The following is a 25,975-nucleotide window of genomic DNA, read 5'->3' on the forward strand; positions in this document are numbered from 1 at the left end:
CTGTTCCCTCTTAAAGGGTTCAGGAATAGTAGACTTAATTTTGGAACCCTTGAGTTTGGCATAATTTAGAATATTAGGAACAGATTGTGAGCTGCTGGTATTAGTGCCCTGAACTTTATAAGTGGAGGCTCTAGAAGCCTAGATCTTTCTTCTCCCGACTTAGAAACTAAGGACCATGATCTAAAATATTGTAGATCCCAGGCAAGCTTATTATGACTGGATCCCATATGGGGTTTCATGCTATTTTTGTTTTTAAAGGTAAAACAAAAAAAATCTTAAATAAAGGCTCCCCCATCCTCAAAGATTTGCTGCTCCAAGAACTATTTGATGAGAGCCATGGGTGGCTTTTGCTCTCTTGTGCCACCTGTAGTGGCCTCAGTCCACACCGGGAGATAAGCAGTGTCAGAAGAGCCTGGTACACGCTGTATGGGTGGTTAGTGCCCTGGACTCCTCATCAGCCTCAACCCACACTTCAGGCCACTGTAGGAGGGGCAGGAATGTGGCGTTCACTTCATGTTTAATAATTTATCTGCTGATTTTTACTCCAGTCTCTAAATGCTATGGCACTGAACCTTAAAAGCCTATTATTGTTGATCTGAAAGCCACATGCGGCAGTTGCTGGCCAAAATAAATAATACATTCAATTACTGAGCAGGGGAAAGCTACATATAAATTAAATGAAGCTTGTGGAAATGGGCTGTTTTTGTTCATCCCCATTACACACCCCACCTCTCAGCTGGTTATAAAACAGTCCTCTTCCCCCGATTCATTTTCTGGTCTCTCCGATCCAGCCTCAGTTGTACCTGCTTTATTGGGCAGTGGCTTTGCCAGGACTGGGTCCAGCCTGACCTTAAACCCTGTTGAACTGTGTGTGGGATGCTGACGAAGGCTTTTTTACAGGGGAGGCCTGGTTCTAGTCCTTTGGACATACTGGTGTAGCACGTGGAGTGGATTGTGGGGGACCTGGGGGTGGAGGGTGGGTGTGGTTCCAAAGCCACCTATTGCCCCCAGTAGTTAGGAGAAACAGACTTGTGCTTCTCACCTGGAGATGCCTATCTTTTCTTTCAGCCACTTCACTAGACAAGTTCTTGCTCTTATTTGTGAGTGGTTCTTTCTAGAACATTATTACTAGGCCACAGCAAGAACAGAATCTTTTGCCCTTTCTTTTTTTGTCTTAGTTCCTTTATCTTTCCAGCTTTTAATCTGAGAAAGGAGAGTGTTGTACAGTGGAAGTAATGTTGAAGTTGGGTCTTAGCAGGAGAACATATATTTATTGGGAGGAGTGGGGAGTGAAGGAATCCTTGGCATTTCAGGTGGGGTAAGGGGCTTGAACAAAGACATGGATGGGAGTTGTGAAAGCCTGGGTGTATCTGGCCAACATCAGGGTACTGAGATGCATCCCTCACTGATACTGACTTTTAGGTCCCCTGGTCCCGACTCTGCCACTTACAAGCTGGATGCCCTCAGATAAGTTGGCCCTTTTGTGCCTCAGTGTCTTCATCTGTCAAGTGGAGAGCTCAGCTGTGGCACCTGTCTGTTGCAGGTTAAATGAGAGTTGAGAGCTTGGCCTGCTAGCACAGTAGCTGCTCAGTAAATATTAACCTCATCTAAACTGCTAATGCAGTTTAGCGCCTGCATTCAGCCCAGGGCATGATGCTGGAGACCCAAGATCGAGTCCCACATCAGGCTCCCTGCATGGAGCCTGCTTCTCCCTCTGCCTGTCTCTCTCTCTCTCTCTCTCTGTGTGTGTCTTTCATGAATAAATAAATAAAAATCTTTTAAAAAAATTGCCTCTCAAAAGACAGAAGTATGCTGTGGAGTTCTACATAAAATGACAGCTCTGTGGTTTCAGGATTCTGAAAGCAAACTTCTTATATGCAAAACCTTGAGAAATGCACAGGAAAGCCAATAGTTCTTTTAAGATGAACCCTGCTGAATTATCCTGGAAAACAAACCAATCAGGATCTGCTGTTCCTCCAAAGACGAAATGATAGAGACTACATTTCAAGCAAAGTAGTTTCATTGTTTTCATTAATAATAATGCTTTCTGCTATGATTAATAGTGCTTTCCAGAATTTTCTCCCCCTCCTTTTAAATTTTATTTTCTTTTATTTTTTAAACATCTTTATCCTTCAGAGCTTAGCTTACAAGCCACTTTTTTTTTTTTTTTTTTTTTTTTTAAAGATTTTATTTACTCATGAGAGACCCAGAGAGGCAGAGAGAGAAGCAGGCTCCCTATGGGAGCCTGATGCAAGACTCCATCCCAGGATTCTGGGATCGGACGTGAGCTGAAGGCAGATGCTCAACTACTGAGCCACCTAGGTGCCCCTATAAGCTACTTCTTAAGGAACACCGTCCGTGGCCTCTCAACCCCCAGAGTTAGGTCAGGTTATTCTATATAATGTGTGATCCTGACACCTGGCCTGTCCTTCACTGGAGGGACTGTTATTTAACAAGTAAATATGTAAATAATTGTCTGCTTTTCTCCCCTATAAGAGTAATGGCTCCATGAAATCTTACCTATCATGTTTGATGTTGTATTCCTGGCTCCTGGCACATTGCCTACCACATGAGTGCTCAAGAAATCTTGAGTGAATGTGTGGTAATCATACAATAATGATGGTTGATCATTCTTAATAATATTGATACATATAAATGGTATGATGCCTTCCATGGTATGGATGTAACTCCGAAGGAACTCTGCTATTCAGAAGCAAATCCCATCAAAGCCCTCCTAGCAGGTTTTAAATACTTTATTTTCATAGTTTTAAATAAAAGAACACAAGTTAGGTTCAAACATATCCTGAGGTGCACAGATGTTGAATGAAGCTGTTGTGCTGGTTTATTCTGTGAAGAACTGGAAGCAAAGAGGAGAGACTGCGGCCTGATACTGTGGAGCCCAGTGGCTACTGGGAACTGTTACTGCTAATGGAGGTGGCCTGGACAATAATGTGGAGAGAGATAATGTTTTATCCTCCTCCTGGAGGGTAACGAGCAGCTTATGATGGAGAAAACTGGCCTTCTTCCTCTTACCAAGTCTCTGGGGTTGGTCATATTTACTAGTTCCATTGACACACCATTCTGAAGAATATATTTGATGTGACTGTTTTCTCAAACCTTGAGGCCTCTCTGGTGATCATGGACAAAGCAGATTATTTTTGCTGGAACAATTGAAGCTTGTCGCCCACATCCCAACACACCCGGTCCATCTACTTTAGGGAGTCTCAGGGCCTGGAATGGATGGAACCCACAGAAAACGGGCAAGGGAGAGTCTTCCCATAAGTTCACTCAGCTCTTTCCATTAGTAAATGTCTACTATTTGCTTCTTCCTGCCAGCATTTCTTGGCCATTTTTCACAAGCAAGCCACGGTGCCCAGCATTGTGCTGATCCGGAATGCACTTAAAGAGACTGCATGCTAGTAGGGGAGAGTAGGTTAGGTGACAATTACACAAGACTACCCATGATAAATGTGCAAGATGTTCATAAAATGTTCAACAGAATTTTAGAAAAGAGAGAGAGGACCCTTGTCTTGGAAGAACAACAAAAAAAGAAACCACAAACTTCATAAAACAAGTGGCATTAAAGGAGGCTAAGGGAGGGAGTTGTTATATACTGAAATGAGGCAGAGGGAGACAGCAGCGGGAGCAAAGGCCTGGTGGCTGGAAATCGTGCTTCTGGAAAGAATGAATAGGAGATCAAGTTAGGAAGATAGTTTGGGGGCTGATGAGAGACCTGAATTCCTCGCAAAGCAGTCTAGTCTTACTCAGTATGTAAGGTGATTTATATTTATTTTACAGATGATGAAACTAAGACTCCGAAGTAGGACAGGGCTTACCCAGGAGCATCCAGCAAATAAGTGGCCTAATCTGACTTCAAGCGCTCTTTCTAACCCCCTGGGCTTCCCTGGAGTTAGTTAGTTCCTGTAACCACAATACAAAGTATTATTTCTAGCCCTGGGTGCCTGTGGTTGCTGGAGGCCAATTATCATAGATCGAACAATAGATAAGCTTGTGTAGGAAATAACCAGAATCCAGATGCGAGAAACTTAATCCTTTCTGCTCAGGGAAATCCAAAACTGATATCACACAGACCCCTTCACAGCCTCCTGTGAGCTACTGCAGGGATTTTAGAAAGGCATGTTGACTGCATTACCCCAAAGACATAAGTCAGGTAACATGGGTGGCACAGGGGAATTGAGAAGTCATTTCCATGACCCCAGGGAACTTTCCACAATGCGCTGAATCTAAAGGGCATTCCATATAAACCAGATGGCAAAATCAAGGTTAGATTCAGCTGTCATTGATAACAAGTAAGCATTGGATAAAGTATTTAATCGTTTCTAGGCATTCATATTTTTTTAAATCTTACTCTACGTACATATTATCAAAATAGTGTAGCCCCTTAAATCCTCCCAACATAACTGCTATCACAGCATTCTATTACAGAGGCACAGGTAGTTATAAACAGCACTAAATCTCTATGGATAACTCACCTATAGATAATAACGTGGCCATGTGGACCTTGAGGCTTTACCTGAAGGCACCCCTGCCACTGGTAACAGCGCATCTTCATTACAGACTGAAGTTGGGCCCTCTGAAATGAAAATACTGAAGACCGCATGGCTTCAGGGTAGACATTTGTTGCTCATAGTTCTGGAGGCTGGAAGACCAAGACCAAGCTACCAGCAGATCCAGTATCTGGCAAGGACTTCCTGGTTCACGGCCAGCCATCTTCTCACTGTGTGCTCGCATGTGGAAGGGGTGAGCGCATTCTTTGGGGCCTCTCTTACAAGGGCACTAATCCTTTTTGTGAAGGCTCCACCCTCATGATCTCATCACCACCAAGTCCCTACCTCCTAATACCACTTTGGGGGGGCGGGGTAGGGTGGGGAGGACATTACCACTTTTTCCAAAATACAAAGTCTGAGGCAGTGGGCTATGTCCCGATGGTACATCTGTACAACAGTGTCCGTAACAACAGTGCTGTTGTCACTCCAAACCTAAACGCCTATGGTGAGATGGAAAATGTTGAAGACTGGTAAGTTTGTTTAGCAATAGGATTGATAGAACTTGAGACAGTGTAGCCAGAATCCTGCTTTAATCAAGTGTATTCAAGGAATGGGAGGGGATCTTTCACCCTCTTGTGATGTTTTGTCCCAAGAAATAGTGATGTTTCCTTTCCTAGAGTTCCCTGGACTGAGAGCTGTCCATCTCTGCTGCCCAGGGGTACATGTGATTTCTGGAGGTGTGTTTGGGATCGGAGCAAATTGCTTCTGTTGTCTTGTGTATCCCTGGGAGTTTATGACTCTGGAGGATAGTAAAAATTTCCCATTAGCACTGACCTAATATGTTATTAATAAATAAATAAATAAATAAATAAATACTGCCTCTGAAGGTAGGTTATAGGTTATCGCTTCTTGGCTGTCTCTTACGATTCACATACTGAATCACATTCTGTATTGACAACACCAATTGACACAAAAAGATGACCTTACTCTCAAGGTCACAGTTCTAGTCTGAGTTTATGTTTTTTTGTATGAAGGGTATTTGGAGGTACTCTCCTGTTTTCTGTAGAAAAACAGACAATCTGTATGTTAAGTCTTAATGATTTTTGTTAAAAAATATGTATCTCATGCTCATTTGAAAAAAATCCCCACAAAGGGCAGCCCGGGTGGCTCAGTGGTTTAGTGCCGCCATCAGCCCAGGGCCTGATCCTGGAGACCCAGGATCGAGTCCCACATCGGGCTCCCTGCATGGAGCCTGCTTCTCCCTCTGCCTATGTCTCTCTCTCTGTGTGTGTCTCTCATGAATAAATAAATAAAATCTTAAAAAAAAAAGAAAAAAAAAGTCCCCACAAAGAAATGTAGAACTTAAAAATGTAAAAAGCTTCAAAATAAAAGCCACCAGTAATTTGCTCTGTTTCCTCCCATCCAAAAAATTAGCCATCATTTACAATTTGGATAGTCTTCTTAACTTTTTTCTCCATTTAGAAATACTCGTTTGTTCTCATGTCTGTCTCATGTGCTCTCCTTCCCTCCTCATCTGTCTGCATTCTCATATATACATGCAGTCTTCCACATGTTTTCCATGTGTCTTAATGGATCACGTCTTCCACAATATTTTTCAATTTGCTTTTTTCACTTAAATCTTGGTCTTTCTCCCACTGCCCCTTCCCACGTACCCATATCAGTATATAAAGATCCACCTCATTGTTTGTAATGACTATTCAGTGTTCAGTTTCATTTCCTTTTCTTATTGGAAGTGCTGTAAATTATTTCCCCAGACAAATATTTCCCCAAATTATTTCCATTTTTTTCCCTAAACTCCTATTGAAAAACATTTGTACTCCTTCCAGGGTTGTTTTTTGATGTTTTTTTGTTTTTTGCTCTTGTCAGCAATGGGCAACTGGCACCTTAATCCTGAGCATTTTGAAGCTTTCCAGTAGATGTTCAGTTGATAGATATCTTAGTCTCTGTATTGTTCAGAGTCATATGCACAGCCTTGGTATACAAAATAGACAGCAGTGGGCACTTTAGGTGAGCATGCCTATGGGAGGTCACAAGCTGTCTTACCGGAGCTGGAAAAAGCTTCCAAGCCACACGGTGAGACTTTGTAAAGCCTCGAGAAGAATCTAGGCAAGTGAAGCTGTCTAGAGAGCTTGAATCCTGAATTATGACTCATGTCATGGAGCAGCTAATCAGAGAGCAAACTTCTTGGCGCATTGGTTGTGGGGAACAGAGCAGTTCCCTGGGCCTCTGGAAGGTGGGCACCACCCTTAGTCCCCCGCTTTACGCACACAAGGTAGACATCCCTTAGAGCAGCAGGAGTGCTAACGCCCACAGCAGTGGGTGCCTTGCCTCTGGTAAAGAAAGAAGGGGGTTCTCTCCAGATACCCCTGTGACCATCTCTCTGTCTACCTCATTGCCTCATGGTCTGTTTCGTACATTCCCATGACTGAAAATTTTATAACAGATTTGTATTGCCTTTGTATGCTCAAGAAGAGTTTTTAGGGATTTAAATGAAAATTCCCAAACAGTAACTTAGTGTCAAAGATCTGTTTCCTTCACCCTCAGCTACCACTCCTGTATCACACTTAGTACTTGGGCATTCTAGTGCCTCACTTTTTTTATGCATCTACATAAGCACATAACACTTCTCTTACAAAGATAGGGTCATGCTATACACTGTTCTATAACGTTTTTTGCGCTTAATAAATCATAGACCTCTTTATATATCAAAACAGAACAGATGTACCTTGTTTTCTTTATTAGCTGCAACAATTTTAACTAGTCCCTTATTGCTGGGTTGTTTCTCCAACTGTGCTTGGACTTGATACAAAGATACCTTCCTCCATAGAGAACAGCTGCCTCATTTATAGTAGCGGCAGCCCGGATAATCCAAACACAGCTCACCTAGTATCTTCAACTAAGCCATAATTTCAGGCTTCTGTTTACATCTCCCCTTCTTCCAGGGTTTGCTAGTGACATATATTTTGTTGACCATCCTCCTCTTTTGGTGACTTTATGTTTTCAGTGTGTTTGACTTCTCCATGTCCTTACAAAGGTTTCTGGAATATGCTCCTTTGGCATTCTGCAGACCCTTTGAAATTGCCCAGAATGGGAAACAGGAAAGCCTGAAATCTCAGAAAATTATCAAAAACTATTATAATTGTTTTAACAAGCTTCTGTGGCCCTTATTATATATATGAAGTGACAGGGTAGCCTGGCCTGGCTGAGTCTCCTCATTGCTGTCCATTTGTGTGTGCATCTGGCTGAATGTCTCCAGGTTCAACCTTTCAGAGTATGCCATTCATGACTGGAAAGTCGTAGTCTGTATTTATCTCAACAATTTAGAACTTTTCTTTTTTTTCAAACCTCTTGAATTCTAAAATTCACTAGAGAAGCTTGTTTAAAGGAACAGTGGACCAAGTGGTCAAGATGGTAAATCATATATGTGTTTCGCCCTGCCGTCCACAAATTGGAAGACAATGCAAATGGACCAGATTCCACTTTGTAGCTATTTTAAAAAAGATGAAGGTGTACAATGATGGAATAGATTTTTTTTTTTTTTTTGAAGATTTTATTTGAGAGAGAGAGGAGGAGCAGAGAGAGAGGGACAAGCAGATGGGAGGGATCCTGACCTGAGTGAAAATCAAGGGTCAGATGCTTAACCTACTGAGCCACCCAGGTGCCCCAGTCATGGAATAATCTTAAAGACCTGCTGTTAAGTGTGAGGTGGGGGTGAAGGGAGTTGCAAAATGGTGTCAAGCAGCAGTTAAATTCTCTGCCTCAGGAAAGGGTAATTGGATGGTGGGAAATGGGAGTGAGAAAGAATGTTACCTTTGGAATTTTGAATCCTGTAGCTCTGTTACCCATTCAGAGTTGTTTTGTTTTTTGTTTTTTGTTTTTTTTAAGTTAGATTTCCAAGTCTCTCATGGTAGTGTGTTCAATACATTTAAGGTGGCACCTCGGAATTCACATATATTTCTTAAATAACAGCTTAGTGAGATCTGATTGATCTGTGTATCATAAAATCCACCCTCTATCAAGAAGAGTATAATTCAGTGGGTTTTAGGACATTCACAGAGTTGTGCAACTTTCATCACTAATTCCAGAATATTTTCATCACCCTGAGGAAACCCTCAATCCATTAAGTAGTCACTCCCTGTTCCCTCTCTTCCAAGCTCCAGGCAGGTACCAGTCTACTCTTTGTTTCTATGGATTTGCCTATTCTTACTATTTCATATAAATGCAGTCTTATAATACGGGTCTTTTATGATTGACTCCTTTCATTTAGCTTTAATGATTTCAAGGTTGATCCATATCGTAGCCTGTATGTGTATGTGTGTTCGTAGCATCCATCTACAGTTGGAGGAACTGCCAGGTCCTGCAGTGTGACTGTACCATGATACATTTCCATCGGCAATATTGGGTCTGGGAACCTGTATTTTTAGCAAGGCTTCTGATGATTCTTGTGATAAAGCAATTTAAATTCTTGGCTCTGAGAGTCGTGCAGTCCCTCTTTCTGCGAGCAGGGATGATGGCTGTGTTTGCCCTCACCCAGTGGCCAGCAGTGCTGGAGGACATGTTGATGACTATATGGAAACAACAGAATGCCACTCGGTAGAGGAGTCAGCACCCCAAGTAGGATCTCCAACAGAGTGCACTCTAGGGTGGGGCCAGCCAGGCCTGAGTGGTATTTTTGGTTTTCTTTCTTTTCTTTTTTTTTTTTTTTTAAGTGGGATATGGAAAAGAAACCTACTTCCATGGAACCTCAGAATATTCAGGTAGAAAAAGATACAGCATAGGGAATCTGGTACATGCACTTGTTTTCCTTCCCCCAGTGAAACAGGAATCATAGTCTTTATGGATTGGAATCTGATTTCTCCTTTCTCTGTATGTCTTAAAAAAAAAACAAAAAACAAAACAAAAACAAACAAACAAAAAAACATGAGGCACCTGGGCGGCTTAGTTGGTTAAGCATCTGACTCTTGATTTTGGCTCAGGTGATGAGATTGAGCCCCGTGTCTGGCTCTGCACTCAGTGGGGAATTTGCTAGAGATGCACACATGCTCACACACTCTCTCTGGCTCTCCCTCCTCCCGTCCGTCCTCCCTCTTCTCTTGCGTATTTTCTCTCTAAAATAAATAAATCTTTAAAAACAAAACATATCTAGCCCATTTTATCTTGGATGGTTTTCCAGGGCTTTTAATAGACACAAAACTCTCCTATGGTATTGATGTGATTATTCTGAACTCCAGGAGCAAAAACTCGTTTCATATACCATAGGATTTGAGCCCTAATTACTAAGTCAAAATTGAGATGTCTCCTAGATAAGATTTTTTATATGGGGTAAGTCTTCTGAGGATAGAAATAAAAAATCTCTTTGGAACACTCTGGAACATTGCCTGCCCCAACCCCTAAATAACCATTTATTTTAGCTCTCTCCTTTGGAATGGGAACTGAGTGGGGCATTTGTGAGGAACAGAGCACAAAGCTGCTCCCTCTTTAATGAGGCATAATAATAGGCACTTTTCTCGGGGCCACTTGGTAACAAACACATAAATAGAATAAATAAATGGTCTTTCAAGTTGTTCTTAGCAGAATTTTCGTTTCCGCTGAGAGAGGCTCTTCACCTTGTTCATTATGGACTTAATGATTTCTCCAGAAAGCAATTCCTATAGAGCCATGGGGACAGAGAGCTTTTCCTGCAGGAGGAGGACAGCCAGACCTGGTGGAGTCTAGGCCTGTCTGAGCTTACAGGGGGGTTAACGTCAGGGGTAGATTCAGCTCTGTTTCTTTTTCGTGTAGTGTGGTTACATATCAGTGACATAAATGTATCACTGTAAGCATTTTTCAGTATGCAGTTCGGTAGCTTTAGGTACATTCACAATGCCATGTAACCCTCACCCCTGTCCACTTCCAGAACTTTTTCACATCCCAAACCAAATTAAAAGTATATTCATTAAATAATAACTATTCCCCTCTCCCCATTCTGCTCTCTGCTCTCCAAATTTGATGACTCTGCCTCATGACAGCGAAATCCTATGTATTTGTCCTTTTGTCTGACCTGTTTCACTTAATATGATATTTTTAGGATAGATGCATCTGTGTTGTAGCATGTGTTACAGTTTTCTTCCTTTTAAGGCTGAATAATACTCCATTGTGTGTGTGGTCCACATTTTGCTTTTCCATTCATCTATTGATGGACACTAGGATTTTGCTACCTCTTGGCTGTGGTGAATAGTGCTTCCAGGAACATTCATGCACACCTATCTGTTCAAGTCACTGCTTTCATTTTTTGGAACGTACTCCTGGAAGTGAAATTGCAGGGTCAGGTGGTAATTCTAGTTCCAGTTTTTGAGGGACCACCAATTTTACGTTCCCACCAGCAGTGCATCAGGATTACAGTTTCTCTACGTGTTTGGCAATGCTTCTTATTCCCTGATTTTTTTTTTCATGGTGCCCATCCTGATGTCATCTCCCGGTGATGAAATCTCACTGTGGTTTTGATTTGGATTTTTCTAATGATTATTGATGTCCCGCATCTTTTCATGTGCTTATTGGCCATTTGTGTATTTGCTTTGGAGAAATGTCTGTTCAGGTCCTTTGCCCATTGTTAACCTGGTTACTTGTGCTGTTGTTGGAGAACTTCTTTATATATTCTAGACATAAACCCTTATCAGATCTATGATTTGCAGGCTATGTTTTTTTTTTTTTTAAATGCAGATTTGATCGTATTGCTCAGCATGGGCAATGCCCTTGACCATCCCTGGGATGCTTTAACCTGGCCACTCACTTTTTGAGCTTGTTTCCTCCTGTGGGCACGGAGATGATTGTACCTTCCCATAGACCTAGAAGTCTCAGTGGTACAGACACTGCCTTTTACTACTGTCTCTGAGACACAAGACCCTGCACCTTCTGCCCCTGTCTGCCAGAGTCCACATCAGGTGTCATCCCAGAGGCCCTGTATGTAGTCTCTTTCTGTCTCATAAGATCAACATCGACTGCTTTGTGTGCTTCCTCCTCAACCCCCAGACCAAAGGGCCACCTCCCCTCCCCGACCCCCCACCAAGGACACACCTGTAAGTGGGTATTAAATAGAAGTAGTGTGATCACATTGGCCTCACACCCTATTAAGGGATGTTGACTCCCACCCCCTTTTCTCTGTTGCCCAAGGTGCCTGTTCACTGCTGGTGAAGCTGGTGCTTCATGAATTTGCTTAGGTGAATGTGGTTAAGGTTATGAGTTCAGTTTGGGAGAGAAAGCCTCGGAAGGAAGTTTCCGGAAAGCCTCTGAGAGAGCTGTCTTTCCTTAATCATGGTGCTGTCTTTTTTTTTTTTTTTTTTTTTTTGCTTTGAAGAAAAGGCGAAAAAGGCCCAGCTCTCCAGCTGCAGACACATACTCTTCTCATTAAGTGCGGGCCTTTGTTCCTGGAGGGCAGGCATTCGTTGTTGCCTTTGCCCCTCTGGGTGCTGGATGGGGTTCCGGTGTGAGTTCAGGATGCTGTGTGCCAGTGCTGCGTCCTCTCCGCATCACTGCAAGTCGTTTCGGCTTGGAAGTATATTTATTTGGACCATGCAAACGTTTGATCTTGTTGGGTAGTTTAATATTTCACTTGTCAGGTCAGTGTTCATCTGTTTTGACCTTGAGGACTTTTCTCATGGCGGATACTTTGGCAGTTCTAGAAAGAACTCTTTCCATCTCCAGCTCAGCCCCCACCTCCTGTCCTTCTCTCCCCATCCATTCCTTCCAGTCTCGTCCTCCCAGTGCTCCCTCCCAGCTCTTCCTCTCCCCTTCCCCCTCTTCCCCTTCTTCTCCCCTTGCCTTACTCACCCTCACCCTTTGAGGTCTTCTTGACAGAACACTAAATATTTTTTAAAAATATCTTCCTCTTGGGGCACCTGGGTGGCTCGGCTTAGGGTGTAATCCCGGGGTCCTGGGATCAAGTCCCGTGTCAGGCTACCCACAGGGAGCCTGCTTCTCCCTCTGCCTGTGTCTCTGCTTCTCTCATGAATAAATAAATAAAATCTTTAAAAAAAAAGAAAAATTCCTCTCCCAGGTGATTCTCTGGAACTAATCACCTAGTCAGAAGTCTCTAAAGCTGTGTGTGTGTGTGTGTGCATGTGTGCATGGGTGTGCACATGTGGATTCCTTCAGATGTTTAACATACAGGGTGCGCTACAGCATAAACGCAGGCAGACCAGAGTTTGTGCCTCCCCCAGCCCCACATCCTCCAGTGCGAGAACCGCGGTGGTCCCAGGACCCTGATATAGGACAAGGCACTGGTCCCTCCGCACCCTAGTTCCCAGCTCTGAAGTGGGCTTGGTGACTGCGCTCACACGGTGCATCCAAGGGTCTGGGCAACCAGTCTGGGCTGAGCCCCCAGGCCCTGCAGCTATGATCTTTCATAAAAAATTTGCCGCTTGCTTATTTCACTTAATTATTCAAGCCAGTGTGAGGCTCTTCAAGCTGAGCTGTTCAGTGAAGGAAGGAGGGAGAGGGGGAAGATGGGAAGCCACGGCAATGCCCTCTGCCCTGAACGTTGCACGAATTGGTTAGGGTTGCAGAGACCCTCTTGTAAGGCCTGCTTGTGCTATGGGGCCCTCAGCATGGCCTGACTTGCACAGGACACTCCGGACACCCCTGCAGGCCCCGTGAAGAAGAAAGCAGAACCTGGATGTTTCAGACCTCTCAAACACAGACTTTTCTCTTGTCTTGCAGCTGATGCCTTTTTCAAAGCCGCTATTAGCCTCATTCCAGAAGTTCCAAAGATGATTAATATTGATGGAAAGATGCGACCGTCGGAATCATTCCTTCTGGAATTCCTCTGCAATTTCTTTTCTACTTTATTAATAGTTCCGGTACGTTTCACCAGAAGAGCGAAAAGAAGGTGATGTCCTTCTTTGATCTGCTTTATATTCATTCTTAGCCCTAAAAGTGCAGGGATGTTCTATCTGTATCTGCATGTTGGTTTTCTAGTCAGATGTTTGAATTACTCAATGTATTTTTTTTTAACTTTTATTTATTAAGTAATCTCTTCCCTCAATGCAGGGCTTGAACTCAAGAGCTTGAGATCAAGAGTCTCATGCTCTATTGACCAAGCCAGCCAGATGCTACTAAATTAGGGTATTTTCCATTCATCTTAGGTCTGGGGTATATTAGTGGAGGTTCTCTATACAGTCAAGGGGGTGCCATTTAGTCGTTAAGGGCTCAGGTCTTGGGACCAAGATGTCTGGGGTGGAATCTCTGCTCCCCCTCCTTCCAGCTCTGCAGGCTCAGACAATTACATCACATGACTGGCTGCAGTTTTCTCATCTATAAAATGGGAGTAATAATGGTGTCTATATCTCTGGGTTGTTGTGAGATTGAAGTGAGTGAATATACATACGTGGTTAGAACAGTTGGCATGTACTCAGCCCTGTAAAAGGTGATGGTGATGTTCTTTTGATTGCAAGTACTAGAAGCCAAAACTAGGTAGCTGAGGTCAAAGAGGACATTGTTGGAAGGATGCTGGGGTTTCTCGTGGAACATGCTGATGAGCCGTGAGGCTTGGGCCAAATTAAGGCCTCTCTCCAGACCCAGCACCAGGACCCGCACCCAGCAGAGTTCTTAACTCAGAGTCTGCTTACTACCTGAGGGTCTGGCAGGGCAACCATGGATTTAGATGAGGGGGGAAAAAAAAACCAAAACCATTAATTTTTACAAATCTCAGTCAAACTTAGCCTGTCGCTCCACTGTTACAGACAATGAGCCACAGTAGTAGTCACATAGCTGGGACTTTATCACCAAAGAAGTCAGTCATATGATGTTCATATCACATTTCAGGTGTAACATGTTCACCAAGTGGGCATTTTGATTAATCATGTTCACCAAGAAGTAATAGAACACAATATAACACATACATTGAACAAGTATTTTGACAGGTTTATTTTATTATTTTTTAAAGGTTTTATTTATTTGACAGAGAGGAGTGAGCATAAGCAGGGGGATGGGCAGAGGGAGAGGGAGAAGCAGACTACTTGCTGAGCAGGGAACCCAATGTGGGGCTTGATCTCAGGACCCTGAGATCATGTCCCGAGTGGAAGGCAGACAACTAACCCACCCAGGCTCTCAACAAGTTTAGCTTAATTGGTTTCCTTTGTAGTCTTCTGTATTTTATTTTCTGCATTACAAATTGTATTCTGAGGAGCCCCTAACCTTCACCAGGCTGTGACAAGGGCCAGGCTACAAAACAAGATTGGCTTCTGGGAGAGCCAGATGTCCAGAGGAATCAGTGATCCTTGCTAAAATACAGATTCTTGGGTCTCCCTTTGAGGTTCACCTTAATAGGTTGGGATCAGCCCCCGAATCAGCATTTTTAAAACTTTTTAAAAAAGTTTTTATTTATTTATTCATGAGAAACATGGAAAGAGAGAGAGGCAGAGACACAGGCAGAAGGAGAAGCGAACACCATGCCAGGAGCCCGATGTGGGATTCGATCCCAGGACTCCAGGATCACGCCCTGAACCGAAGGCGGACACTTAACTGCTGAGCCACCCAGGCATCCCTGAATCAGCATTTTTGAAAGCTTCCTGAGCAGTTCAGGTGTGGACAGTCCTAGCACTACACTTTGAGAAACATCCCTTTGGACTCACACAAGGAAGTAACTGCTCTCATGAGTACAGGGTTCCTTTCTGGGGTGATGGAAAGGTTCTAAATTGATTGTGGTGATGGTTGCACAGCTCTGCATACACTAACCATCACTGAAGTGTGCATTTGAATGGGTGAATTGTCAGGCATGTGTATCATCTCTCAGAGGAGCTGAGGAGACAAAAAGTGACTCAGTTTTCAAGTGTCCCAGTTGAGATTCCAAGTCCTCCAGGGAGAGGATGGTGTGGTCAGGAGGCAGAGCTCAACCCCTGATTTCAGATCACCTTCTTAGTCCTTTGGATAATCAGTTTCTCTCTTTTTTGGATAGTCTCATTGTCAAGTGAGGGGACCAGAAGGAATCCGAGATTCTGAAGAGGCAGCCGATGGGTGTCATTGTTCCTTGGTTAATTGGGATGCATTTTCCTTCTGCACATGGGGTTTTCTTCATGTTAAAAATCTTTGGAGCCTTTACAGAAGTCTTGTGCTTGGAATCAGAAATTCGAGTGCTGTCTGACCCAGGGACTCAGCAGCCTTGTGGCTTTGGGAAAATTTCCTAACTCTTCAAGGCCTCAATTGTCACCTTTCTACAATGACATCAGAGTGCCTACCTGGCAGGGCCGCTATAAGACTGAATGAAGCAATTGACCTGAAAGTTCTCTGGGACCCAGAAGCTCTGTCCCTGAGGTTCTGCACTGATGACCACTGAGTGGAATCCAGCCCGTAGACAGGCTTTTTGGCCACATAACAGTGGAAAACATTTGGAATGAATTACCCACATTTAAAAATTGGTAGGTCACAGAAAAACCCAGATTTTTTAGTTCTTCTTGAAAAATCAGATCCTGCCATGTGGGGCCCACATTCTCCAAGCTGGCCAATTGGCCACAGCTTGGGAGCAGCTGGCCCATTTTGTGGAGGAGCAGGATGTTGGCGGGGCGGGGGTTGGCATGTACAGTTTCTGCAATTCCCATGGGCACCCCAGACCTATAAACCCACTTTGCTTGCCTACCTGGCCCCTTAGTCATTCATAGGAATGTCTCCCTGGCCTCAGCAGATTTTCTTATTCCTGCTATTGCTGGGCATGCTCTTGCTGGAATTAGTAAAGAGAATGACATGAAGAATAGGCCCCCTGTGATGCTTACCCAGTGCCCTGTGCTGAAGACCTTCTTCAGCACTGTCTCTCCTCCCCCAAGCCCTGCAAGGTAGGAGTCACTGTGCCTTTTCCACTTAAGTCAACCCACAGCTAGTGAGCAGCAGAGCCGGGATCTAAATCCAGGTCCTCGCTGTTCCAGAACCTGTCCTGTGAGCCTCAGACACTTACAGTGCACTTTGTCTACTCAAGGTTGAGCCTTAGCAGCACTCCGTCCCCCCTGTGGGATATAGCTAACTACTGGCAGGCTCTGAGGTGCCAGGAGATGTTTAGCTTGAACCACCAAGGCAGAGTGCTGAGGAGGCTCACAGGCCATAGGATGGGCCGCACATGAGGCACTTCTGTTGTGAGTAGAGTGAGCATGAAGACAACTCCCATATCCTACTTTTACCTGCTTCAGATCCTATCTTTCACTGTCACCACTTACATTGTTCCATTTTTTAAAATTCAATTTTATCATTGTAAAGACATTTAAAACGCAGATTTACCCTCCTAATACATTTTTAAGTATATGATGTGGTATTGCTGAGTACAGGGACAGTATCGTACGGCAGATCTCTGGCGCTCCTTCGTCTTGCTTAATTGAAACGTGAAGCCCATTGATGAGTAACTCCACATTTCCTCCTCCCCCAGCCCCTGGCAGTCACATCCCACTGTTAAGCTCGTTGAACATAACTCTTTCAGATGGCCTTAACATAAGCAGAATCGTGCTGTATTTGTGTCTCTGTGATTGGCTTATTCAACTTAATGGCCTCCAAGGTTCCTCCATGTTGTCATATTTGACAACATAAATGACAACACTTCCTTTTTTTTAAGGCTGAATATTAATCTGTTATGTATCGCATTTCCTTTATCCATGCATCATTGGGAATTTAGGATATCTCCACATCTTGGCTACTATGAATAGGGCCGCAAGGAGCATGAGAATACTAATACCTCTTTGAAATCCTGATTTCAGTTCTTTGGATAAGTACCCAGAGGTGGGATTGCTGGTTCCTAGGGTAGCTCTATTTTTAATTTTTCGAAGAACCCCCATTCTGTTTTCCAGAGCGGCTGTACCATTTTGCATCCCCACCAGCCGTGTTCAAGGCTTTTAAAAGGCTAGGATTCATGGGATCCCTGGGTGGCGCAGCGGTTTGGCGCCTGCCTTTGGCCCAGGGCGCGATCCTGGAGACCCGGGATCGAATCCCACATCGGGCTCCCGGTGCATGGAGCCTGCTTCTCCCTCTGCCTGTGTCTTTGCCTCCCTCTCTCTCTCTCTGTAACTATCATAAATAAATAAAAATTAAAAAAAAAAAAAAAAGGCTAGGATTCATTTTATTTGGAGAGAAAAAAAAATTGAAGTCATTTTAGACTACATAAACTACCTGGCCCACTTAATTCATACTTATAAATGCAGAACTAAACCTTTCCCCAGGCCAGCCCTCTCTTAGGCAAACAGTGCCAGTTTGGTAGCATTTTGAAGCCTTCTGCTGTGGTGCTGGCCTCGGTTAGCCTCTTGGTGGGCTGCAGACGGACTTCTCTATATAATTGAACTAATGCATTTCTCTTAACATTTAGTAGGACGGACACATAGCCTTGATTGAACAGGTTCAGTGTTACCACTTTAGAGGCCTGCTTTTGCTTCAGTTGAAATTTATAGGCAATGGAAATGTTATTACCATCAGTTTTCTGGCACTCACCACCTAGGACACAGCAGGTGTCCAGAAATGTCTTTTTCTACTTCTTACCCTTGTGAAGAGGTCCAGCTGTAAGCATGACATGGGGCCCAAGTGCCGAGTGAGCTGTAAATACTTGTGGATCTGGGGATTCAGGAGTGAACCGGAGAAGTGTGTCCTCTACTCACGAAGACACTAAGCATAAGCAAATAAATACCCACTTAACTACAGTTGTATAAAGTCCCACAAAGAACTACAGGGACTTCTGAGAGCCCCCTTTTTTTTTTTTTTTAAGATTTATTTATTTATTTATGATAGAGAGAGAGAGAGGCAGAGACACAGGCAGAGGGAGAAGCAGGCTCCATGCCGGGAGCCCGATGTGGGACTTGATCCCGGGACTCTAGGATCGCGCCCTGGGCCAAAGGCAGGCACCAAACCGCTGAGCCACCCAGGGATCCCCCGAGAGCCCAATTTTGAAGGGAAGTGGGTCAGGGAAGTTCCCTGAGATCCACAGGAAGGAAGACTGGTAATTAAGGGCAGTGCGTGGAGTCTGGGGGTGGTGGGGAGGACGACAGGGCATTCTAGGTCAAGGGCGCAGCATAGGTAAAGGTGTTCAGGTGGGAAGGCACACTGTGCCTTGGAGGGACCAGAAGAGAGCCTGGGTGACTTGTGCCTGGGGTGCTGAGGGACACAAGGCTCTTGAGCCCGTGAGACAGGCAGGAGTTGGTTCCTGACAGCTTCGCATCCCTGTGCTAATCATGACCTCCCATTCCATGTCCCCCCCACCCCCCCCCGTGTCCCTCTTTCCCGTCCCTCTTCTCAGCACCATGCCTCACCCCACCCCATGTCCTGACTCCTTTTCTAAAGGACTTTTATTATTTATCATCAGCACGTACATACCCCTTACGGTGAGCCAGCCAGCAGGTCACAAATATCCAAATGAGTGCATTACTACCCTCATTTCACAGACGCTGACCCTGGCACAGAGAGGTAAGGTGACCTACCCAGGGTCACCAGCTAGTAAGAGGCCAAGACAGAATTCAGAGCCAGGGTGTCTGTGCTCAGTGTCATCTTGGCGCTTCTGGAAAGTTAGTCATTTCTAGAGTATTCCTTCTGCCAAGGAATGACATTTAATAGAGGGATTCCTGCAGACCAGAACCAGGGACCCAAAGGGATGTTGCGAACAGTGGAAGCCGGGTCCCCTGCGTGTCCAGCTGTGACGGGTGGAACCCCCAGATGCCCCTTGAGAGCTGCCTCATAAGCACGGCTTTGCTCTGTCAGGGAGGCAGCCTTGGCAGGGATGCCGGGGGTGGGGGGTGGCGAGGTGGGGGGGAACTTCCCCTATTTTGCATTGCCAACTGAATCTAGGACCTTTCTTCTTCTTCGTTGTCGTCTTCGTCGTCTTCGTCTTTGTCGTCGTCTTCATCGTCTTGTCATCGTCATCCTCTTCGTCGTCTTCATCTTCATCTTCTTCATCCTCTTCTTCCTCCTCCTCCTCCTCTTCCTCTTCCTTCATTTATTTATTGGGGCACCTGGGTGGCTCAGTTGGTTCAACATCTGCCTTCACTTCAGGTCATGATCTGAGAGTCCTGGGATTGAGCTCTGTGTCAGGCTCCCTGCTCAGCCGGGTGTCTGCTTCTCCCTCTCCCTCTGCAGCTCCCCCAAGCTGTGCATGTGCCCTCTCTCTTAAATAAAAAATGTCTTTGAAAAAAAGAGATTTATTTTAGAGAAAGAGAGGGTAGGAGTAGAGAAAGAGAGGGGAAGGAGTAGAGGGAGAGAGAGAATCCTGAAGCAGACTCCTTGCTGGAGCAGGACACAGGGCTCCATCGAAGGACCCTGAGATCATGGCCTGAGCCAAGATCAAGAGTTGGACGCTTAAGTGACTCAGACACCCAGGTGCCCCTTTTTTTCTTCTTCTTTCTCTCTCTCTCTCTCTTTCTCTCTCTTTCTTTCTTTCTTTCTTTCTTTCTTTCTTTCTTTCTTTCTTTCTTTCTTTCTTTCTTTCTTTCTTCTTTCTTCTCCTCCTCCTCCTCCTCCTGTTCCTCCTCCTTTTTTTTTCTGTGTTTGCCTTGCTTCAGTTGCTGGCACTAAAGCATCAAAGTACAATTTTAAAAATGTTACAACCACTGAAGCGTGGCTATCATATGGAAAAATTTTTCCCGGTAAAGAATGTTGGAAATAATCTCTTCAATTCTGAGCAAAAACTCATGGAAATGGCTTACTACAAACCTTCTTGTCTCCATTACCCCTTCTCCCACCTCTGTGAAGGTGTGCTGAATAGGCTCCCATTACAGTTACGACAATGCCGTTGAAATTGTTACTGGACCATTCAGAATGTTGTTTCTTTCCAAAGCAGATCCTTAAATAAAAAATATTTTTGTACATCCACATAGCAGAACAAAATAGCCCAGTTAGAAACAGCTGGTAGCAAAGAAAGGCAGGAGTAAGTTGCCAGCTGAGAGCGGCCGTGTAAATGGAAGGCAGACCACAGCATGGACAATGTGGATGACTCTAGTCTGGGGCATTCAGATTTTAGAGCATCATGTGTCCTCTTTCTTGCAGATACCCAAGCAGAAATTCCTGTAGATGTTAACAGTTCTGCAGAACCTCTCACACCCCTCCGCCCTCCTTCTTACCACTGCAAGTGTTATTGCTGTATATACACACATTGGATTAGTGGTGGTGATTTCCTACCCATCTTGGTTATAGTATTTCTCATACTCCATGCCGGTATTTAAAAGATTTGGCTCACATGTCTGGCTTCCCCCCGTTAGCCAGCTCCATAAAGTCAGAGAGAGGCAGTATCAGTATAGTCTTAACAGGAATCTGTGCTCTGGAGCCAGCCTGCCAGAGCTCAGGCCCCGCTCCCTCCATGTACCAGCAGTTTGCCACCGGGCCCGTTAACCTCTCTGCAGCTCATCTGCTATCTGTGAAATTGGGGGGTGGTCAAAATGGTATCTTTCTGGAATATAGGGAAGCTACCATAAAAGCTAGCTATTATTTGTCTTTGTAGCCACCATAGCGCCTGGTACGTAGGTGTTCAGACCGTAATCCATTCAACATTATTTACTGAGCGCTTGCCGGGGGCCCAGCACTGTCCTAGAACCTGGGACAGGCCACCGTTCACATTGTGTTTCCCTGGGCAGTTCTGGCTGTGAACTGGCAATTACAACAGACGAAGTACCTGTCCTCCTGGAGGTTGTGGGCTAGGATGAAAGAGAGATCAGTGTAAACCAAGAAAGAGATATGCCGAGTAGTTCATTGAAGGAGTAAAGTCACTTCAGAACTGCTCTGAGAAAACAAGGCTGATTTGTGAGAGAGCCTGGGGGAGGGGGTGTAGAAGGCTCTGGATGGATGATCAGGGAACGTCTTGATGAGGAGCTAGCATGTAAGATGGGATCTAGAGGCTGTCGAGGAGCCCGTCTGGCCAGGTCTTGCAGATGAAGATTCCAGTCCAAGGGAACAGCAGGCCCGGGAGGCCAGAGCTCCTCAACACATGAGCTCCTGGCTGTAGTATCCTCTGCCCTTCCATCAAAATCTGTGTGGGAGACAGGCCCCTGGGGACTGCGTCACCTGGGCTGGCTTCCTTCTGGTCTCCAACTGGGTCAGCCACCAGCAGGGACCACCAGATGGGAAGGCGGGAGAACAAGTTTAAGCTGTTTACTGCCGTTCCCCCACCCCCCCTCACTGGGCCATGGTTTGGCAATGGCTTTGTTCTTCCCAAGGCTCCAGCTCCTGCTAGGTGGCCTTCTCTAACTGCAGGTCTTGCACTTGCCAATAATGCCCCTTCCCACCGTGGGCTTTCAGCCCGAGGGTGGTAGCGGATTCCTGCTGTAGCAAGACTCTGGGTGCCTCACCTTTCCTCTCTAGTTCCCTTCACACTGCCCACATCTTTATAAATAATCCTTCCTGGAACCATCCTCATTTAACCATTTTGAGTGTGCCCACTGTGTCCTGGCAGGACTCTGAGGGTTCCACCTGGTCCTGGGAACCATAAAGGTATGGTCAGCAAGGCGATGAGGCACTCACTCCTGGTGGTAGAAGTCTGTGGAGTGTGTTCAGGAGAGCCGCAGAATTGCAGGTAGCCTGCCAGCTGTGAACTAAGCAGCCAGCTCTGTGGCATCCAACACGCTTCTTCGGTTCATGTCAGCATCTGAGAAACACCATCCTAAACCCTGAATGTCTCTTGGGTTTTTCCTCTCCCAAGAGAACATCCTCAATTTAGCTGTTAATGTCACTGAACGCCCTAAAGAGCAATGCTATATTTAAAGTTGGTGCCTTTGGTGGTGACAGTGATCATGGGGGGTGGGGGTGCTCACCCAAAGTAGGAGGCTTCCGCTGTTCCATCTGCTACAAGACCCGCAATCTTGCTTTTGTAGTTGGAGGAGCAGGACTTTTTACTGCTACAAACACAGGAGAACGAGACTGTAATTTTGGAAACAGGCCATTAAGCTGACAGGTGACTTTGCCTCTTCATCCTTTGGACCCAAGGAGGCTCTCAAAGCTTGTTTCCCCCGACTACAGCATGTTGATCGGTGGGGTTCACAACATTGTCTGATTTCTCTGTGTTATTTAACCAGGCTCATGAGTGGGCTTGCCCCTGCACAGTAGCTGGCACTTTAATTCCTCTCCAGCTGCAAATGGGAGGGATCTGAGCTTCTGTCTTGGTGATTTTGTTTCCCCCCGCCCCCCTTCCTGCTTTATCTCTAAGATTATTTATCCTTTTTTGCCTTTCCACCAGGATCATCCTGAGCATGGAGTCTTGTTTCTTGTTCGTGAGCTTCTCAACGTGATCCAGGACTACACCTGGGAGGACAATGGTGATGATAAAATCCGCATCTACACCTGTGTCCTGCACCTCCTATCTGCCATGAGCCAGGAGACCTATCTCTACCACATAGACAAAGGTAGCGGGGTCCCCTCCTACCATCACTATACCGAGTTTGAATTTCATATAAGTCCAGTGAAATTTTTTCATTGTCTTTCACATAATCCTCTAGTTTTCTTTCCCACCAGGAACATCTCTAATCCAGGGCCTTGTTAAATGTGCCCAAATAAGAATTACCTGAGCAGATTCCTAAGTGCCATCCTACCCCTTCTCAATCAGGATCCCCAAGAAGAGACCTGAGAATTTTGTCTATGACATAATCATCTTGACAATCAGACACGTTTAGAGAAGCACTCTTTAGGATCTGGGCTCTCTGGTGTGCTACAGAATAACCTAGAAAGGTGGTTAAATACATCCATGCCAAGCTTCATCCCGGGCTTGCCCCCTAATCACAATGTCAGGTGGGACTCTACCCAAGGGGGTAGAGCCTTCTTCAGGTGAGGCTGAGACTCCATGAACTACTAGTTCAGATGCTCAGGAGGAAGGAGGCGGCCTTGCTCCCCGATATGCTACCAGCCATTGTGGGCTTGCTGCTAGGAATTTGAAAGCAGACTTCTGCTATCCTGCACATAACACAGGACAGTCCCAGTTCCAGACTTCTGCCCGCTGAGCCCGAGCATCCACCTGCTTGTCAGACCCTCAGTTCTAATTATTGGTTTCCCCAAAAATGGCCCTATTGTTAAAAGTGCTTTGGCGAGTAATTACATACTTTAGGGTTTAAGCAACTGTCTCTACACTTGGAAATTTCAGGAAGCTGAAATTTCATCAAAATACGCAGTGCTAAGGGAGGACCTCCTGCTATGGTTCCTAGAGACTTCCTCTAGCTGGGATTTGGAGGCTAATAGTTAAGATGTACCAGGGAGGCTGGTTGATGTCCATGACGACAGCTTCCATGACGACAGCTTCCATGACTCAAGCTCCACCTGCATGCCAGGTATGGCATCAGGCTCCGCGATCTTCCTCCTGTACCCCTTATGGCATTGTAGAGTAGAAGACAGGCATGTGCATCCCCAGGTTACATTCGAGCAAGGAAAGACTCAGAGACACTGTATTTGACTCAAGGTCCTGTGGCCAGTTTGCAGTGGAAGTAGAATTTGCACCCAGAACTGTGGGGCATGTGTCATGCTGCCCTCTTGATGACAAAATAACATTTTAAAGTATAACATATTATATACATACCATCAGCTGTAAAGCTCAGTGACTCCTCATACCTTGAACACACCCACGGAGCTCCCACCCAGATCACGCCCACTTCCAATTAGCACCACCTCTTTCCTGACGTCCAGCATCACGCATTAGTTTGTACATTTTTTTACTTTCATGATAAATGAAATCACTCAGCATGCATTCTTTGGTGTCTAGCTTCTTCTACTCAGTGTTTTCCACGTGAGCTTCATCTGTGTTGTGCATAGCTGAAGTCCGTCCTTTTGCAGTGCTGTATAGTATTCCATTGTGACCATACCAGATTCCTTCATTCCCTTATGGACAAACATTTTCATGTTTCCAGTGGTCTGGTTCTGGCTGTATAATACAGAGGAGTGTGGCCGTGAACATTCTAGTGCATGTTCCTGGTGTACATTTCTGTTGGCTCTCTGCCTGCAGCTGGAGTTTGTGGCTCGTGGGATTTGCTTCTGTTCAGCTCTGGTAGATACTGTCTCAGTTTTCCAGAATGGTTGGGCCAGTTGACACCCCCCACCAGGCATGAAGGAGGGTTCTCTTTATTCTTTCCCTGTGGTCAGTCTTTTTCACTTCGGCTGTTCTGAGGACTGTAATTTGCATTTCTTTGGTAGCTAATGTGATGGAGTACTTTTTCCTGTATTTGTTGGCATTTTTATTTCCTCTTTTTTGCCAAGTGCTCATTGAGGGCAATTAATAGTAGAGAGACCTGTGAGGACCAGGCACTGACATGGAAGTACGTCTGCAAACCTCAATTCCCTGCTAGCGGGGCAAGCCCCCTCCTGTGTCCTGCCCTCTCCTCCCTCTTCTTCCCCAGCAGATTCATTTAACCCTCTAAGCTATACAGTCAGGGCAGATGGGGAGCCAGGGTGTTAGCAACAGGAGCCGTGACTGTTTGATAGGCCGGAGTCTAGATTTCTAGCTTTTAGAGAAGAAAACAGAAGGATGAGTAGGGTTTTTTTTCCCTTTCTTGGCCCAGCTGTGTTTACTCTGGGTGCACAATTGTGACCTGACAATTGTCTTAGCAGGAGGGAGCCCCAGGGGGCCGAAGGAGGCTTTATTTTCCCATCTCTTTCTTGTTTTAGGCAGCCTTTTAGTGTTGACACAGGTTAGAACTTCTGAAAAACTAGGGTCACAGTTTCTTTGCATTTATAGAGGATGCCTTTTCTACTTTCTCGATTATTAAGATGGCCTTGTGAAATCGCCTAGAGCAAGAACGCCAGTGCTTTCATGGAGCACGCAAGAAAGGGGGCACATCTGATGTGGAAGGGAGAGCTTCCTGTGTGCTGAATGTTCACCTCATATGAGGATGGCTTAGATGTAGGGGGAAGACCACAACCTAGGATCCCCCACCCAGGATCCCCCCCGTGAAGCCAGTGTAGCCTGTTGGCTCCTCCACACCACCTGCCAGGCCCTTAGAGGATTGAGGGTCGTGATCCCAGGGGCAGACAGATGCAGGGATTGTGGGCTATTCTTAGTGGCCATTTGCCGGGGATGTTATTTATCTCCCTGGTGAGAGCTACGGCTGGACTCAGGGCCTCTGCACACACTGGTCTGACCCAACTTCCTTCCAGGCTCAAGTTTATATTTTCCTCCCTCCATCACCACCAAGTGTTAGCCTGGAGGACTCATACTACCCCCCACCCCTCCAGTCCCTTTTTCCACGTTATCTAGTGAATTCAACCTGTCGAGCGCAGCCTGATCTGGCTCTTTCCTGAGTTCCATCCCAAGCCTAGATTTTAGGATCCCATGACCCCTTGTACCACCTTCTTCCCACATCCTGTGAGCTCTGTGAGGCAGAGACCAAATCAGCCTTGCCCCCCATAGGTCCCCAGCTCCTAGCGTGGAACCTGGTGTGGAGCGGGCCCTCAGCCAGGAGGCGCGGGGTGTGCGTGCGTGCATGTGCTCACGAGCAAATGAGCAGCCTGCTCCGAACCCAGCCCTGGCCCCTCGGGGGAGGAAGCCTGGGGTGTGT

The 25,975-nt window shown here is 45.5% G+C and overlaps 1 protein-coding gene across 6 annotated transcripts in view; it reads left to right on the forward strand.

Moving 5' to 3' along the window:
* The window catches only part of VPS35L (VPS35 endosomal protein sorting factor like), a 115,179-nt gene that overhangs the window by 79,245 nt on the left and 9,959 nt on the right, over window positions 1-25,975 (forward strand). For all 6 annotated transcript variants that reach the window (XM_072835958.1, XM_072835959.1, XM_072835960.1 and 3 more), the window contains 2 exons: window positions 13,224-13,363; window positions 22,678-22,843. In XM_072835958.1, coding sequence (XP_072692059.1) covers window positions 13,224-13,363; window positions 22,678-22,843 — 306 coding nt within the window. The remainder of the gene's footprint in view (window positions 1-13,223; window positions 13,364-22,677; window positions 22,844-25,975) is intronic.

This window comes from Canis lupus, chromosome 8 (assembly GCF_048164855.1).
Source record: "Canis lupus baileyi chromosome 8, mCanLup2.hap1, whole genome shotgun sequence".
Lineage (NCBI taxonomy): Eukaryota > Metazoa > Chordata > Mammalia > Carnivora > Canidae > Canis > Canis lupus.